The 19,716-nt window shown below is 38.2% G+C and overlaps 1 protein-coding gene across 1 annotated transcript; it reads right to left on the bottom strand.

Moving 5' to 3' along the window:
• Positions 1–10,222: 10,222 nt before the first annotated feature.
• Positions 10,223–13,693, bottom strand: LOC133714259 (S-type anion channel SLAH2-like). The gene is made up of 6 exons (XM_062140342.1): positions 13,519–13,693; positions 12,858–13,011; positions 12,192–12,710; positions 11,327–12,104; positions 11,126–11,153; positions 10,223–11,028 (listed from the first exon to the last, which is right to left on the bottom strand). The coding sequence occupies exons 2-6, from the start codon at positions 12,987–12,989 to the stop codon at positions 10,653–10,655; spliced, it is 1,833 nt and encodes a 610-aa protein (XP_061996326.1). The 5' UTR covers positions 12,990–13,011; positions 13,519–13,693; the 3' UTR covers positions 10,223–10,652.
• Positions 13,694–19,716: the final 6,023 nt, after the last annotated feature.

Here is a 19,716-nt window from a genome sequence, read left to right as displayed (position 1 = left end):
TATTAAGGTTAAAAAAGATAGAGCACAGAGACTACTTGGTTTGTCTCAACATAATTATATTACCAAAGTTTTGAAGAGATTTGGTATGGAGAAGTGTGCAGCTGGAGAAGTCCCCATGTCCAAAGGAGATAAACTAACCAAGAAGCAAAGTTCCAAAAGTGATGTTGAGAAAGAAAATATGGAGTCAAAGCCTTATGCTAGACTTGTAGGAAGTCTCATGTATGCACTAGTCTGCACTAGGCCAGACTTGTCTTTTGCAGTAGGGATTTTATCGAGATTCCAATCTAATCCAGGCCATGAACATTGGGTAGCTGGGAAGAAAGTGTTGAGATACCTGCAGAAAACTAAAAGTCACATGCTAGTTTATAGGCAAGTGGAGGATCTGAAACTCGTTGGATTTTCAGATTCTGATTTCGCAGGGAACTATCCAGACTCCAAGAAGTCAACTTGTGGATATGTGTACATGCTAGCAGGAGGTGCAGTTGCTTGGAAAACCATGAAGCAAACTCTAGTTTCAACCTCCACCATGCAAGCTGAATTTATTGCAGTATATGAAACTGTGTGTGAAGGACTTTGGATCAGGAATTTCTTGATGCAGACCAAAGTGTTAAGTCACATTGTGGCAGGCACACTTGTGATTTATTGTGATAATGAAGCAGCTGTTTTCTTCAGTAAGAACAGTAAAAGGTCAAATAATTCTAAACACATTGATCTAAAGTATTACAGTGTTAGAGAAAGGGTTAAGCATGGTGAGATAGCTGTTTTGAGCATTGACACGAATTCACAGCTAGCAGACCCCTTCACCAAGGCCTTGTTGATTACACGCATTTCTATGCATGTAATTGTATCTAAAACACTATAAATAAGTTAATCCTCAAGTCAATTAATATGTAATTAATCCATTTTATTTATTTTGTAGGAAATAAACGGAGTCACGGATATCAAAAGAATATGGCGCGAAATCGGAGCAAATAATGAAGAAATGATGAAAAGAAGAATTTCTATTAATTAATTATTCTTTTCATTAATTAATCATTGGATAATGATTAATTAATAGAGGTTTAATTATGAGAGCATCATCACGTGAAGAGCCATGCAGCAATTAAACAATTATTTGTTTAATTACGTTTAGCCACTCAGATCATGACACGTGGCAGTCCATAATCATCCTACTCTCTCACGCGCCAGCATGCCAGCCCGTTGTCTTCTTTTCTTTTCTTTGAAACCAATCTGCTGCGGACACGGCAGCATGACCTATCGCTTCTTCTTTTCACGACGAAGCAGACCACACATTTCCATATTCCCAGCCATATATATATACCTCACCCTATTCTCTCTCACCCTACCAGCGCCGCAGACCCCGAAATCCATGTTCTCCATCCTCTCTTCTGCTACAGTAACCGCAGATCCATAACTCTCTCACCCACTCTCCCATTTCACTCACTCTTCCACATTAAATTATTGGGCTCTTCTCAAATTTCATCAAGGAAGATCATCAAGACCTCAATTTCATCTTGGGTAGTTAGGAGGATTCAAGCTAGCTTAGTTTTCTTTGCTTTCTAGCATTGTTGAAATTAAGCAAAGCTTATCCTCTCTCTTCTCCTATATTTTAATTGTACATGGTTTTGATGTTAAATCTTGTTTTAATTATGAGTGAGTAGTTTAATTTTGGGAGTTAGGGTTGTGAAGCCCTAACTCATCTTGTATAAATATTGATGCTTTAATTTTAATAAATGCAATTTCCATTGTGTATGCTTTAAATCCGAATTTATTGGTCCTTAAAAGCATGTTTCTAGGCTTTGTCACCCTTTGAAATTATGTTGTGGGCAATTGTGATGAATAGATTGATAAATTGACAACTTATTAGTCTTGTGGCATCTAGGATTTAAGTGTGGTGACCATTAGCTAGCTTAATTGTAGCTAAGCTTGCTTGGGTCTCTATTATCTTGCTCTCTAGGCCTCGAATTTTGGATATTGCGGCCTTAACCGGCGTAATGCCCAAATTAGAGAGTTGATTGTGGCCTTAACCGGCATAATCAATACACCGAAAGGATAATTGGTTTAGTAGCCTTAACCGGTACTAGATACGGGACTCGACACATATAGGAAATGCATGCATTTGTGAAATTAGCATCGATGTTTACAAGATAGTTAGTGTGAATCACCCGACACTCCCATGTTCCCATTAATTTGAAAAATCCAAATTTAATTTCTTGCTTGATAATTAGTTGTTTGCTTTTACTTTAGTTTGCATTTAATTTAGTTAATTCCCAATTCAAAACTCCCAAACAAAATTCTACCTTCCATTGTGGATAACTCATTTGGGCTACAAGTTAGTGGCTTTGATTAGGCTTAGCGTAAGCTAAGCCGAGCATTACCGAGGCTTGGTGCCTTGTGAATATTTTATTTTACTTTATTTTATTTTTACTTTTACTTTTTCATTGTATGCTTTTAAGTTATTCTAGCGCCAATTACCTCGGTTAGGTCCAACACCTAATCCCCGAGGTACGATAATCAAGGTTCTAATACTTTCCTTACTTGACAACGATTCGTACGCTTGCGAGAGTTTATGAGTCAAGGTGGAGTGGACCCTATGAAGTAGTGGAAGTGTTCCCTCATGGTGCTATTGAAGTAACAAATTTGAATGATGGGAGAACTTTCAAGGTTAATGGGCACCGGCTTAAACCATATCATGACTCCACTTTCAATTCTCATCATGAGGTGACTTACCTCGATGATGCTTCTTAAATAATGAAACACTCTATGGACCGGCAATGAAGTCCTTAAACAAAGCGCTCGCTAGGGAGGCAACCCTAGCATTACCTGTGATGTTCTTTCTTGTTCATTTTGCATCAATAAGGCTATTTAGCCATCTTTTTGGGAGGTTGGGAGGTGCTTGGAGTGTGGATAATAAAGAGATATTTTGAGCTACAATTCTTGTGTGGAGGTCATTGAGGATGATTTTGGGTTTTGAGTTGATGGGATTAAGACCACGAGCTTAATGGAGGACCCTTGTCCTTATTCCTTGATGGGCTATTTGTGATGCATTGCTCTTGGACACTACACATTTCTCAATGGAGTTGATCTTTTCATGAGCACCTAGAGCTATTTTGGAGCATACGTAAAGGAAGTCAAGGCCTTGTGCCTTGAGGTTGGTGTCTCATATTAGTCTTCTCCAAGGGTCGTGAGCAATGGAGGGTCGACAAAGGGGGTTTTCGCATCTTTTCTCCGCATTTAGATTTTCATAATTAATTTTTGTGCCTTCGCCCGGACTTCACTCTCATGCCTAACTCCGACACGGATTTAGCTTTCGAGCTCACTTTACAACATTGAGGACAATGTTGGTTTTAAGTGTGGGGGTGAGGGCTCGGCGCCAAAAAAAATTAGATTAGCTTTATGTAATTATATTTTAGTGGTTAATGCCTTTTCCAACCCCAATGACGAGCCATGGACTTAACTTGTTATGATTGTGGATAGATTGAGCATGATCTAGGACTTTGAATTTGTTTTGTGATTGAGTGTATATGTGATCTATGCTTGACTATATGTGTGCACATAGCCTATGGTTAGGTTGGTTCATCATAATTAGAGAAGCATATAGATGATTTGATTGACTTGCATGCCCTTATTTGTGAGCTTTTGTGCCTATATCTATAGTGTACGCATTGTTCATTCACTTATTCTTTCATGTGTGTACAATTTCATGACATTGCGTATCTAGAACTTGCTTGAGACCTCTCGAGGCTACTTTTAGCTTGCGACGGGATAGAAAGGATTGAGGCAATTAGGTTAATACCACCATGGCCAAAGAAGCATATGCCCAAAGATATTTACCACTAGATTGCCACTTTGAGCCTATTTATATCTTTAGCCTTTTTATTCATTTGCACCACAAATTCCTACCTAGCCTATACACTTTTATCCTACCCTTCCATGGTAGTTGGTGAAGCGATTCGAGAGAATGACTTTATGTTCGAGTGCTTCAAAAGAAAGAAAAAGTCAAAAGTGTGAGGTTACAAAAGAATAAGTGTGGGGGTGAGTGATTTGTATAAAAAAGAAAGTTCTCAAAAAAAAAAAAAAAAAAAAAAAAAAAGTTTGTGAAAATAGAAAGAAAGTTCAAGGAAAAGAAAAGTAGAAGAAAGAAAGAAAAAAAAAAAAAAAAAAAAAAAGAGTATTACGTAGTATAATGTGGGTTGTACATTGGGATTAGAGTAAGTGACTTAGCATTTGAAAGCAAAAGTCTTAAATCTCTACAAGAGAGAGTTGCTTCACCGATTTCTATGGACTTTGTATTTTCTTATCCTTCATTTCTATTAGCCACTTGCCTTTAGCCCCATTACAACCAAATAAAAGACCTCTTAATCTTGAATGTTGTGAGCTACCTAGCGGAGATGAGATCGAAGAGCAAGCATATGGCAGCGCGTGTTGTGAAATTGCTTTTGAGTGAAACACATACAACCCCTAAACACTTGAGCGGTAATATTTAGTGAACCTATGTGAGTTTAGTGGGTTATGTCGGGTCTTCTATATGCCTATTTGATTGTGGTGGATTGATTTGACACATGGTCAACACATGCATATACTTGAGCATTTCTTACATGTGCATCTTAATTGCCTTACAAATTTATAATTTCTATGTCATGCTTTGTCGACCTCATGATCATGTACATAATTAGTTCTCCGAGGGTTATGGTTGGAAAGGCTAATACTACACTATCTTTACGTTTGTTAGTTAGTAGATTTTCGGATTAGATTTCATTTTTGTTTGCTTGAGGACAAGCAAAGTTCAAGTGTGGGGGTGTGATTACACGCATTTCTATGCATGTAATTGTATCTAAAACACTATAAATAAGTTAATCCTCAAGTCAATTAATATGTAATTAATCCATTTTATTTATTTTGTAGGAAATAAACGGAGTCACGGATATCAAAAGAATATGGCGCGAAATCGGAGCAAATAATGAAGAAATGATGAAAAGAAGAATTTCTATTAATTAATTATTCTTTTCATTAATTAATCATTGGATAATGATTAATTAATAGAGGTTTAATTATGAGAGCATCATCACGTGAAGAGCCATGCAGCAATTAAACAATTATTTGTTTAATTACGTTTAGCCACTCAGATCATGACACGTGGCAGTCCATAATCATCCTACTCTCTCACGCGCCAGCATGCCAGCCCGTTGTCTTCTTTTCTTTTCTTTGAAACCAATCTGCTGCGGACACGGCAGCATGACCTATCGCTTCTTCTTTTCACGACGAAGCAGACCACACATTTCCATATTCCCAGCCATATATATATACCTCACCCTATTCTCTCTCACCCTACCAGCGCCGCAGACCCCGAAATCCATGTTCTCCATCCTCTCTTCTGCTACAGTAACCGCAGATCCATAACTCTCTCACCCACTCTCCCATTTCACTCACTCTTCCACATTAAATTATTGGGCTCTTCTCAAATTTCATCAAGGAAGATCATCAAGACCTCAATTTCATCTTGGGTAGTTAGGAGGATTCAAGCTAGCTTAGTTTTCTTTGCTTTCTAGCATTGTTGAAATTAAGCAAAGCTTATCCTCTCTCTTCTCCTATATTTTAATTGTACATGGTTTTGATGTTAAATCTTGTTTTAATTATGAGTGAGTAGTTTAATTTTGGGAGTTAGGGTTGTGAAGCCCTAACTCATCTTGTATAAATATTGATGCTTTAATTTTAATAAATGCAATTTCCATTGTGTATGCTTTAAATCCGAATTTATTGGTCCTTAAAAGCATGTTTCTAGGCTTTGTCACCCTTTGAAATTATGTTGTGGGCAATTGTGATGAATAGATTGATAAATTGACAACTTATTAGTCTTGTGGCATCTAGGATTTAAGTGTGGTGACCATTAGCTAGCTTAATTGTAGCTAAGCTTGCTTGGGTCTCTATTATCTTGCTCTCTAGGCCTCGAATTTTGGATATTGCGGCCTTAACCGGCGTAATGCCCAAATTAGAGAGTTGATTGTGGCCTTAACCGGCATAATCAATACACCGAAAGGATAATTGGTTTAGTAGCCTTAACCGGTACTAGATACGGGACTCGACACATATAGGAAATGCATGCATTTGTGAAATTAGCATCGATGTTTACAAGATAGTTAGTGTGAATCACCCGACACTCCCATGTTCCCATTAATTTGAAAAATCCAAATTTAATTTCTTGCTTGATAATTAGTTGTTTGCTTTTACTTTAGTTTGCATTTAATTTAGTTAATTCCCAATTCAAAACTCCCAAACAAAATTCTACCTTCCATTGTGGATAACTCATTTGGGCTACAAGTTAGTGGCTTTGATTAGGCTTAGCGTAAGCTAAGCCGAGCATTACCGAGGCTTGGTGCCTTGTGAATATTTTATTTTACTTTATTTTATTTTTACTTTTACTTTTTCATTGTATGCTTTTAAGTTATTCTAGCGCCAATTACCTCGGTTAGGTCCAACACCTAATCCCCGAGGTACGATAATCAAGGTTCTAATACTTTCCTTACTTGACAACGATTCGTACGCTTGCGAGAGTTTATGAGTCAAGTCACTTGTCAGTAGCAGCATTCCAGAAGCATACAGCCAGCATTGGAGTTTTAGCTAATCTAGATGCTTAGGTTCAGTAGAGAGTTAATCCAGTTGGAGCAATTTAAATTTCTAAGGTTTTTGAGTTCTTGTTTTTTCAGTTGTGATCCTTTGACTTTATTTATCACAACTTATTTGTAATGACAGATTTTATTATTAATAAATTTTGAGGTATTTTCAGATTTTGGTTATTGCTGCAGTTTTTGTTGAATGTTCTGAAAATTATCGATTTTGTGTTTAAAATTATACTTGCTATCAGATGGCTTAAATCATGTGAAGCATGATGTTAAGGTTCAAGCAATATTTTTAAGCCATCAGTGTTCAGTGAATTTGCTTGAGTTTCTGGTTTTAGAAACATAAAGTAGGACCTAATATATGTTTACTTGTTGATACACATTAACATATATTGTATCACTTCTGGTTGAACATATGTGGATTGCAGATGACAGGACCCGCCCCGAACTTCACCTTGAAATCTGGAGTGGCCCTGCGGGGCCCACCTTAGAAGAAATTCTACCAAAAATTTGGCGGAACTCCCTCTAAAAGTAGACTACCCAAAACCTGTAGAAAGACACTTGCACTTCTAAAATAATCCACCCTTATTATCTTCTGGAGCCACCCTGCTCTCTGCATCACAACATCTCTCATTTCACAGTACAATTCTGAACTTGATAATATTAATCTCATAGGTTATCAGAGCAATCTAATGTACAGGCGTACAAGATGATAAAATATAAGATAAAGGACCGATACTTTTGTAATGCGGAAGCTATGACAGCTATGCCTCAACCCCATGTACGCTCGACCTCAAGCTAAACTGGCCTGCAACTGGGCATTTGAAACCGAAGGGCCCAGGGGAAAACATTTAAAAAACCGTTAGAGTGAGTGGACAAAAAAATAAGTAATTTCGAATGAATAAGTAAAACTTAATGCTTTCCCAAGTTATTCTCTAAAATCTCGCATGCCGTAACAATCTTGAAAAATACTTTTAATCATCATCTTTACTGCAATCTTAATCGCGTAGAAATAAAATATCTTGAAATCTCTTAAAATCTCATCCTCAATCCTTATAAAAACATCCTGTTCAAGAGGCTTGCTTGATAACTCGAAAGGACTGCTGTCTAGTCATCTCATGCCATCTGGGAGGGACTGCCACCCAGATGACGCATCGGAAGGGACTGCCAACCGGAATAGGAGGCGGTGGATAGAAGGGACTGCCAACTAACCACAGGTAATAGACGGGACTGCCGACTAACTACCTCATGTCATCTAGAAGGGACTGCCACCCAGATAACGCATCGAAAGGGACTACTAACCGGAATAGGAGGCGGTGGATAGAAGGGACTGCCAACTAACCATCTCATGCCATTTGGGAGGGACTGCCACCCAAATGACGCATCGGAAGGGACTGCCAACCGGAATATAGTCTGGAAGGGACTGCCAACCAGATTATTACCTAGAAGGGACTGCCAACTAGGTAATATGCGCATGCGCCGTAAATAGCCTCCCCAATAAACTGAATAGCCTCCTCAATAAACTGGAAACAACCTCTTTCAGTTACTTGCTTTCGGAAAGAAACTCCCTGTTACTTCAATAAAACATTAATAATCCACTGAAAGCATAACTCAGGATTATCCCGCTAACTCAAACCTCAATATCTCAATAAGTCCTTGAAAGCATAAATCAAATACTCTGTAAATCAACAAATGCTTTCGGAAAGAAATCTCAATCTAACTTCAAGGCTGAAAAGCTCAGAACTCAATAAATCTCGATAATTCAACTATGCTCAAATATTTGCTAAATCCTTCGTACTCGTATATCATCGTATCAACTGATATTCGAAATCAATAATTCTCATAATATTTTCTTAATCAATCACTTCCCGAAAATCGTTTCCCAACTCAATAACCCATAAATAAATAGCTTGAAAAATCTATTGAAAGCCCTTGGGAAGGAAATCCACTAAAATCTCGTAACTCATAGAGCGTAATAAATCTCAAGAAAACAAGCTCATAAAATCATAATACCCAATCATTCAAATGATAAATTAAACCTCAATCGGAAAATAATAATATACTGCATGCACATTTAATTTAAAATAAATGTCCACTCACAGTACTATTTAGGCGACCACGCTACCGGTTTCCTACGTCGAGCAGTAGCTCGGCACATCGCCCTGTATACAATTATAATTCATGAATAACAATCCGGAATTTAAATACGATTCCAATGTTCTATTCTCAAAAATCAACATTTTCAATTCTTCTCCAATTTAATCCAAACTTCACCATTAACACCAATTCCTCGATTTACATATTCCACAACGAAAACGAGGGAAATCCGACGGCCGGATTTCCCACAATTCAATCACAAAACTCCAAACTTCGGAAAATCACAAACAATTCCAAATTCCTCCAAAATTCACCAAACTTCACATACAAGCTCTACAACATTTATAGGATTTAATGGGCTAAAAAATAGAATCAAAACACTGCCCTACACGCTGCAGCCGCCGCCGCTACCGCCACCAACTCTGATGGCCACCAAACTTTGGTAGCAGCACCTACTCAACAGACCCAACAACTTTCTCAACTGAGACAAAGTCAGAAAATGAGTAGAAGTACCTCAACAATTAAGGAGAATGTTGAACCTGACCGGTGAATAGTAACCCAGAAATTCATCTCTTCGATTCTTCCTCCACGCTGCAAATCGTGGCTTAAGGCTAGGGGCAAAATGATCATTGGCAAAAACCGAACCTTCGACACCGGTTTGGTGGCCGGAGACGGCCGGAATCGGAAGAAAACGCCGGAAATGCCGAACTGCTACAGTAATCTTCTTCGCTTCTATTCGTCGTCTATGGTGAATGATAAGGTGCAAGGCATATATGGATAGAAACCTTGTTTCAAGACGAAGAGATGGACACCAATTTCATGGCCATAGGTGGCCGGACGAGGCGGTGGTAACGCCGGGAAGTTACATCGGCGAGAGAGGAAGAAAGCTGGAAATTTTCGGGGCTTTCCCGAAATGGAAAGTCCAAATTTCTATTTATAGACATAAATTCCATAAAATTACAAAACTGCCACTGTTACAACTCCGATTTTTACGTACCACATATGCACGTGCTCGGTTTAACGTCCTCTACAACTTTCATGAAGGAAATTTTCTCAAATTTTGACCCGAACAAAAAGTCAACTTTTAGGGCCACTAAAAGTATCGAAACAAGGTAAAAAGTGAGAGTAAGTGTCGTTTACCGTCCGAATGACTAGTAAACGGGTAAATTGAGATACGGGACGTTACAGCAGAAGCTTGTGTTAGTGGTTTTGAAACTCTGCATTTTTGTTAAAATGTATACTGTTTCTTGCTCTACATAAGTAACTGTGATCTGACCATGTTGGAATGGATTTTCGATTTGAGTTTGTTATCTGGCGCGCACTTCAGTAAGTTAAGTAGGTTTTGATTTTCTCTGGTGCAAATCATCGAGCATGATATGTGCGAGTCCAAGGGGGAGATTGTAAGATCAAATATGGACATAACACATATCATCATAAAGTAATTGATGATTAGCTTAATATCAATCCTAGTTTAACATGGATACAAACAGTAAATCAATACTAGTGACTTAATGAAATAGTGTATCAATTCATTAAGGATAGTAATCCATTGCTTAGTCTACAAGAAAGGCTACAAGTTATGATACATTAGGAATCTAACAGTGAAACCTAAACCGACAAGGAATGCTTTAATGGGAAGCTTCTTGAGGTTTAAGTCTCATATATATATACAGATGAATTGGTCCCTGATTACTACCACGACTATTGCATTAGTTCTGTCCATTGAGAAGCAAGTTGGTAAGTAACAGAAGACCACATTCAGTGATCGAGTTAAGCAGTTGCATAAGATGGAATCCATGACAGTAATTGCAGAAGGTAAGCCTTGATCCTTTTATGATTGTTGTGCATATGTTGTGAGCATGTAATTATGGTTTTACAGTTGCTTGTTTGCAATAAGCTCCTGAACCACACCTGCTGCAACCATGTTCAAGCAGCTAGCTAGAGCTTGGCAGTTTCAAGTAACGTTTTAATTTCCAAATCCTTTCTTTCTGAGCTTGTTGCTGACTTCAAGAAATTCTCAATATCTTTTGAATCCGAAGAGGTTCCATTTTTTAGATGGAACCACTTTCTGCGTGGTACATTTGGGCTTCTGTCGCTGATGGCAATTGCAATGTCATTGGGGAAGAGATCTTGGAGCACAAAGGCATGCAAGACGGTTGTTATGAAGAGAGCAGTGACCGTGAGCGTGGCAATGATGGAGAGCATGACAGCCAAAGCTTGAGTTGCTACAGTCGTTACTTCATTCGAGTACCTGATGGTTGCAATGGCAGCACCAGTCATTGGGAAAGTGTATGCCCACCATGCCAATGAGAACCTATTTCAATTGATGTTAAAAGCTAATTTGATGTACAAACTAATGATGGAAAATTCCTTTCAGTACTCTAGAAATAATGAGATTGATGATATCTTACTTGAATCCTCGGAAGAAATTGATTCGGACTGCCTGTACAAGCAGAGAAAAAGGATAGAAAAGAAAGTTAGTACCGGAATACTAGTCATGAGACTTGACAAAGTGAAGGAAGAAATTTCTATGAAAATCTTATCATGCCACATAGTCAGGCATGTTTGATGACATTGATAGGTGCAACTTGATTGATGAAGGTTATATGTACTTGCCAGTGAGAGATAAAGGAACATGGCGATGAAGTAAGCAATCCGCGAGCCATAATCAAAGGAGCCTTGGATTCTTGCCCAAGCCATGGAAGCTACGCTAGGTGCAGCAACAAACAGAAAGAACACAGGATGGAGCTCCTTTGGGATTACTGTCTCATTTGTTGGAAGTCTCTGGTAAAGAGTTACAAATAAGACCATATAGTGAGCCATCCCAACTGCGAAAAAGAATATTGGTCCTTCTCTTAGTCCCATTGAAGCACCTAGCAGAGCCCCCACAAAGTTGCCAACAATGGAGAGATGGTTAACAGGATTGGCTACTTTTGAAAGCCGGCGTTGCCCTCCTGACATCCACTGTCCATAGATTTTAAGCTCAAGACATAAAAGTGGGGTCATGAGGATGTACCAGAGAGCTGGATGGAGGTTGCTAGAAATGGAAGGTGGCACTCCTAGAGCTAAGAATAAGATGGCTATAAATGGGGAAAAGAAGAAGTTGATTCGAATTGGGTGGAAATACTCGCGACGAACTGCTTCAAAGTAAAAGATGATTTTAAGAAGGTAGATGCAAGCAACACCAACTAATGTAGCAACGGCAATGCACCACAGAACCAAATTTGTTTTAAGGTTCAAGTGGAGAAATTTCGTGGAGGCCGAGGTAGGTAGGGTTTTCCACAAAATAGCTTGGCTGCTGACACCAAGGCAGATGCTAAATGAAGAAATGGGATACCGGAGAAGAAATGGCCACTGCTTGTCCTCTGGAAGCATTATTTCCTCTGAAGCCTGTTTAGTTTAATACCAAATCATCTTATCATTTCTTAGAAAATATACAAACAACTGAGAATACTGAATAAAGAGAGCATGAATTACCCTAAGAGTGTCCAACTCAGGCCCTTCCAATGCATCAAAGTAACGGTCTGCAGGTAAACTGTCAACTTGATCTGTACTTTGAGCAAAAGCATTCTCTGGTTGATCACTTTTTCGCGGTGTCTTTCCCCGTAGTAGTGTTATCTGCCTTTCAAATTTCCCGGACCATGTCTTGAAATTATCAAACCTGTTATCTCTCAGCGTTTTAATACTTGGATGATAGGGGAAATGCCCAGCGTGCGTTGCCTGATCTTCAAATGCAGAGCCTTTTGGCAAGGGTTGAGAGTGACACTTTGCTGCTTCCGGAAGTTTGCTGCTACTAGCACTCTTAATTGCAGCAGAAGAAGAATCTGGAATTCCACCGTTGAAAATTGTTTCAGGACTGAAGAGAAATCCTTTTATTTTCTCTAAATGAACTTCCACGGGTGATGGCGGCATACTAATAGAAACAGAGTGCATCCTTTGATGAATTGGTGGTTCATATTCATCAACTCTGCTTTCTAAAGCAGCTATCTCAATTTCCTGTTATAACAGTGCAAACAGAAGTTACTATATGCACAACCATAGGAACTTTTCTTTTGCTTCTCACTGAATTCCTATCAATGACAAGACAAACATGATACAATATTCCTTTCTGTAGACCTCAATATATCTTTAAGACAAACTTACCTCAGCTGATGGTTGAGGCTTATCATTGAGAATGGTATGCTCCTCAACATTATCGAAACCAACCACTTCATTAGAGGATATGTATTTGATGAGAGATGGAATTTGAAGGGAAACCTGTTCTTCAGAATCCATAGTTTTCCCAAAGAGTTTGCAGCTGAAAAGTGATAAGGGACAGTTCAACCAATCAAATAAATGACTTTTATGATAGATGGTGAATCACTGGAATTTATAAGAAAACTTTCCGACTTTAAACTAACCGTCTCGTATTATCCAGCAAGAAATCTGACTTTTTAATTTTATAGCTAAACTGATGAAGCTGATTATACAGAGTTATATATTTTTTGTTCTTTTTCGTTTAAAGCTACTGAGACTAGCATCAAGAGATTTTACATTTCTTAAGAACTTCAATATATATTTGATCATTTGGGATACCTGCCTCACAAGTTCACAACTAAAGATAATATGTAAGTGATGCCTATAATCTACCGCAGGATCAGATCCATGGTACTACTATATTTAAGAATTATTGATCACTGATAAGTAATGCATATATATTAAACAAAAACAACACATATCGATTGTACAGAAATCTATGTATGCAGAACTCACAATATATAAACAGATAGATAATGTTGAATCAAAGGAAAAAAAGAAGACTAACCGATGGACAATACTGGAAGCAAATTAATCTAGGCAATCACCTCTCACGCAGACAAGCCTAATTAACCAGGTTCAACTAATTAGTGTATTAGTGTGTTAGCTTCGTTCTCGAGCAGATGATCGAGTATCAAAGAAAATGAAGAATAAAGACCATATTTATAGATATTGAAGACGACCAAAGAGCACAAGTAGCACACGTCTTCATGCAAGAAAGCCGATAGCATCTGTAGTCTAATGCAGACTACTAACTACTAGCTCGCAGTCATTATCAGCTGTACTTCATCTTTGATAGCGACACGGCGACTTAAATTACTTGAGAATTAATTAATACTCTTTTTGAATAAGACAACCATATATTGGCAGTTGCAATCAGAGACGGGCTTGAAATGAACTGTCATGCTTTGATCGCAAACTCAAGGTTTGACCACATAGGCAATTGCAAGATCTACCCTTCAGCTAGCTAGCAAGTAGCATTAAACACGGAAACAAGACAAAGCTACGGGACAATAATTATTCGGAAACTAAAACTAAGGACACGGCACTTTGTCAAAATTTGTCGCTCTGATGTGGAACGGATGGCAATGAGAATTGAAGAGCAACTTGATTGTAAATTATTCAGAAATTAAAACTAACTAAGAGCACTTTGCCGGAGTCTGACGATATGATGATGAACAAATAAAAGAAACTAGCTAGCCATACCTAAATTTTGTCTTAAATAATGAAATATCTCTTTCAAGCATTTCGTCAAACATATATAGGTGAGCACAATTAATTTACATGTTTAGGTATTTCTGTTCTAATCAAAACAAGACAGATAAGTGCATGTGCTTTGAATGCTACATGCGGGTTTTAATATCAGTGCCTCCCAACCCAAATTGAATACTACATGAATGGTAACGTGGATTGATAATCTACTCAAATATATTAAAATGGCCATGTGGCCCCAGAATCCCAGGTATATTGGTAATCTACCGCAAATTATGCATAATTTAACACAAAGAAATTAATTTAAGAAGTTCGTACCTCATTGGACTTGGAGATCTTCAATTTCATTGAGTAAACACCGTCACTTGTTCAACTGAAAGCAAAATGACAAAATGTGAGGAGACAGCATATACAAGTCATACATGGAGTGTAAAGGTCTGCAAAAAATAAGGATCATACACATGGATATGCTGCTACTGCTACAAGGTCAACTATATATGCTATAATATGGGAACTATGAGTCTATAATTTACATAAAACCCCATAAACTATAGCTGATCAGGATCGGTCAATGGTTGCAAATGAAAATCATAAACAATTGTCATCTAAAACTTGGAGAGATACATTAAGAAACAATTTGTTGTCACTCTATGCTAAATGCTTAGAAGTTGAATGTGCATGCTACATGCCTGTACTGTCAGGGATGCTCTTTGATTATTTCATATATAAACGCCATGATGAGGTACTTGAATTGTTCCTTTCCGGGCAGTGCTCGAATGGCAGAATGAAGTTACACTCTCAACTACTGTTCTTGTGTCATGCTCCATTCTGGGAGAGTTTGATCAGAGGACTCGCTATGTAAATAGCTAGGCTTGGATTTGAGTCAAGTCAACTTCTTGGCATGTAAGGAATATCTTTTGTAACTGTACTGAAGAGGCTTGCAAGATGTTTACCCAAAGTAAATAATGTAAGGAGTTCAAATTTTCCCTAACCAACCTCTGATACATGTACCAGACCATGACTTTAACATGACCATAACTTGCATATGTGGGTGCCAGATTCCCCAATGGATTAACCAATCTGTGTTCTAAGCAGATTATTATAACCTAAGCATAATTAATGATCCAGATCTAGAGAATGACTGTAGTTCATGTATCGATCCAAAAAAAAGTTACAAAGCAAAATCACTGGGAATGTAAATCACATGACAAGATTCTGACCACTTAATGCTTCTAAAATGAAAATATGAAGACAAGGCCCTACTACTTAAGAATTTGATGCGCCATTACATAAACTATGACAATGTCAACCTCATTAGATAAGCACATACTGAAATTTGCAACTACCGAGTTGCTTTATAGGATATCAGCTTGGTACCCATAACATAGGGATTAGACTAGGGCCAAAGTCTTCGTATAATAACAAGTCTTAGTATATCTATCCATTTGTTCATGACAGTCTTAGAGCAAGTTCACCCGTTGGGTCACCGGGTCACCTACTATTCACTGCTTTTTAGTGTATATTTTCATTCTCTGGGTCACGAAATACACTGTGCTCGTGACCCAGGGCACAAAATTAACACTAAAAAGTAGTGAATAGTGGGTGACCTGGTGACCCAACGGGTGAACTTGCCCTTAGAGGTCCCAGCTCTGATATTATAAGAGATCAGCTTATCAGAAATGCGCAGAAACATGCATGAATCATCCTCAGCAGTTTCATTTTCCACTCTAGCAAGAAATGCAATGGCAAATCTCGAACACGCCAAGTTCTCATGATTCACCTTGTACTACTATGGATTTTAGCAAAGACGTAATACCAAAGTCTGAACTTTAAGGCTTCTAATGACGTCAACTTTTTTGGCAAACTACATCAAACTTTGACCAAAAAAAAAAAACTACATCAAACTATTAATGTTTTGTACAACAATTGCTTGTCTTGACGAGTGTTATTTGAGTAAATGAGTCGGTGATGTAGGATTTGGTGGTCAGTTAATAATAATATTCTTTTTTTTTCCAGAGAGGTTTTGGTCTTCTAGAAAGCTAATAGCAGACTGTCATTAACAGCACACCCATCTGCATTAAGTTTATCACGATAATGTTTATGCTGTATTAGGCTATTAGCTATTAGCTAGTCTCACTTTAATACTTTATATATATATATGAAATTGATAAAGAATAAAAGATGCACGTTAATTGTTATTTTTAATTTTATACGTCTCAATAAGATGTTATTTTTATTTGGGCTAATTACTGTTTAGTACCCTCTGGTTTGTGCCCAACATCAATTCAGTCCCTCGACTTTCAATTTCATCAAAAACACCCATGCATTACTATATCTCGTTTAATAGGTCCTTCCGTTATCATTCCGTCAACAGCAGCCGTTAACTCGCTGACATGGCATGCCACGTCAGCTCCTGTGGGCCCATCTCTAAGGCAAAATTCCCAAATTGTCCATGCCTCCATTCTAACCCCTCTCTTCGCCATCTGCCTTCTCACCCTCCTCACTGCAACTACCTCGCTAGACACTACCGCAACTTACCCCACTCCGCCGTCTCCTCCGTCGGCCTCTCCTCGCTCCACACTCTGGAATCTTTCCATCAAACCTGGTTAGCCTGGTTCGACGGGGACATGATCCTCACCAAATTCCCATCAAACCCAATTCACCATATTCCAGTAATATTAAGCTCCAATAGAGTAAGATTAAAGAACACAATTAACACCAAACTAACACCATGAATCAGAGAAGCTCAAACAAACATAAAAACCCAGCAAAATCTAAAAGGGTATTCCAATTCAAAACACCCACCAAGTAGAAACAAGAAACACAAATCCGGAATCGAGAATTATATCAAAGATATCAAGTCTTTGGATACCAAAATGATCAAGTCTTTGGATCTCTCTCTCTCATTCCCAGCCACACTCGAGCCTGAACACCACCGCCCTCAAGGAGAAGCAGGAGGGCTCGATCAAATTGGTTTCACCTCCGGAAATTTGCCGGAAAACTCAAACATCTTCTCCTCTTCGATTCTCTATCCCAAGTTGACAGATGGACAAGAAGGTACCATAAGCTTCTTCACCTCTCCAAGATGAAGCTACCGCCACCAGTCTAGCGTCCAGCTGTGGCCGGAGTCGGAAAATATGCGGGAAAATCCAAGAAGTTTTTGGGCTTCGTCCTGCCGTCGTCGCTGCTAGTTCAGAGAAGGGAGGACTGGGCTCTGCTTCACGCCACCGCGAGGAACCTAACAGCGCTGGTGCGACTTCGGCAGCGGTCGGAGAGTGAATATCTCAGATCTCCATCACTCTGATTCGATCCCACCATGGCCAGATTGGAGAGCTTGATCGGCCTCGTCAACCGAACCCAGCGCACCTGCACCTCCCTCGGCGATCACGGCGGCGAGGGCATGTCCCTCTGGGAAGCTCTCCCTTCCGTCGCTGTCGTCGGAGGCCAGGTTATCCATGACCTTTTCTAGTTTTCAATGAAATCGTGATGCAGAGAGAGAGAGAGAGAGGTGAACAGTGAGGGCTGTAATGGGATTTATGGGTTAGAATGGAGGCATGGACAATTTGGGAATTTTGCCTTAGAGATGGGCCCACAGAAGCTGACGTGGCATGCCATGTCAGCGAGTTAACGGCTGCTGTTGACGGAATGATAACGAAAGGACCTATTAAACGAGATATAGTAATGCAGGGGTGTTTTTGATGAAATTGAAAGTCGAGGGACTAAATTGATGTTGGGCACAAACCACAGGGTACTAAATAGTAATTAGCCCTTAAAAAAATATATGGTTATAAAGGTGATTTTAGTTGACCAAATTGAATGAATTTGAAACAAGAACATCAAATTTAATGATTTTATTTATTTTTATTTTTTTAAAGGAAGACGACAAACTGTATTAAGTGATAACTGAAGGTAACATGGAGCGATGCAAAAGCATCGAAAGGAAATAAGAAAGCATAACAAGATGCACAAACGCATCTATAATGAAACATAAATAAAACAGGATAATAAGATGCACATACGCATCTGAAATGAAAGGTAACCAGGATGTGACTTGATGTCGAACGACATCGCTGCACTGCATATGTCACGAAAGCAGTGTAAATGTAACCGTAACCGTAACCGGTGAATGAATTTGAAACAAGAACGTCAAATTTAATGATTTTTAATTTCACATTAATTGAAAAAATAAATTTGAAAAATGAAAAATTTAAAGAAAAGGTAAATACACGGGTTGTGTCAAATTTATTGATTCAATCATTTCTAGATTACGCAAAATATGAAAAAATATATACCGGCCTACTTTTTTCTTTGTGATTTCATCCAAAAAATTAATTCATTGCAATTTTGTTTCTCCTATGAATATATTATGGAAAAGATGAGTTTTCGTGATTTTTTTTTTCTAAAGAATCCATCTCCACTATTGAAATTAATATGCATGCGTTTTTTATTATTAAAAAAATTATAATGTTCCCCTCAAAAAAAAAAAATTATAATGTTAAGTAATGTGTAGTTTTTTTTTTTTTTAAAAGGGGTTTGGAAATGTGTAGTTTTTTTTTTTGATTGGGAGTAATTTGTAGTTTTGATAAAAAAAAAAAAAAAAGTAATGTGTAGTTTACTATAATCTTTAATCTTTTTACAAAATCTGTTTTTAAAAAAAAAAAAAAACAGTTAAACCAAAACAAGTATGTGGTTATATCAGGCTCCATAACAACTATGTGGCCTCACCACTACGTCAACGCCTAGGGTTGATATAAATTTAATTCATTGAATTATAATTATTGCCATAATCCATCGACTGGTATTATAATTAGAAGTCGGAAAAACCATATCCGATTAAACCATAAAAACTTCCTAGGACTCCTACATCCTCCACGGCCCTCGTATGTAGCTCTCAAATCTCACCATGGAATCTATATAGTGAAGCATGACTTGGAGGTGAAAGTGATGGGCCGGACTGGATCCAGAGGTCAAGCGACCCAAGTCCGGAGTCAGGTAACAGTTTCTGTAACGGACAGGTAGGGTTTGAAGTCGGAGGTCAGTTTGGGTGAAGTGACAGGAGCGAGTTCCAACATATTGAAATTTGGAGGAGGAGAGACAGTAGTCATTCTTTTGGAAGTAAAAAATCTATTTTGGAGTTTGACTAACGTCTGACTTGGTAACACTAACTGCCACGTCACTCAATATGTGATAATGACCATGCACTAATGGTAATATGCATGTGTGATTGTGTGAGGGGGGTGAGAGGTTGTGATCAGAGCTGATCTTATTCGTATTCGAGGGCGGTGAGCAGTGACGGACCTAGAATTTTAATTTTGTGGGGGCAAGGTTTTTGGTTTATGAGAGTTGTGAAAACAGTCAAAACACCAAACTAAAATATAAGTATGTGAATAAATATAGAACAAAAGCAGAGTTATCTAATAGTAATTATGTGTTGCACCAGACGAGTACAATAAAATTTAAGAAATATATAATTAATATATAAAAGCTATAAGTA

The sequence above is a fragment of the Rosa rugosa genome, chromosome 6 (assembly GCF_958449725.1).
Source record: "Rosa rugosa chromosome 6, drRosRugo1.1, whole genome shotgun sequence".
NCBI classification, from domain to species: Eukaryota; Viridiplantae; Streptophyta; class Magnoliopsida; order Rosales; family Rosaceae; genus Rosa; species Rosa rugosa.
This window is presented reverse-complemented; position numbering and strand designations above follow the sequence as displayed.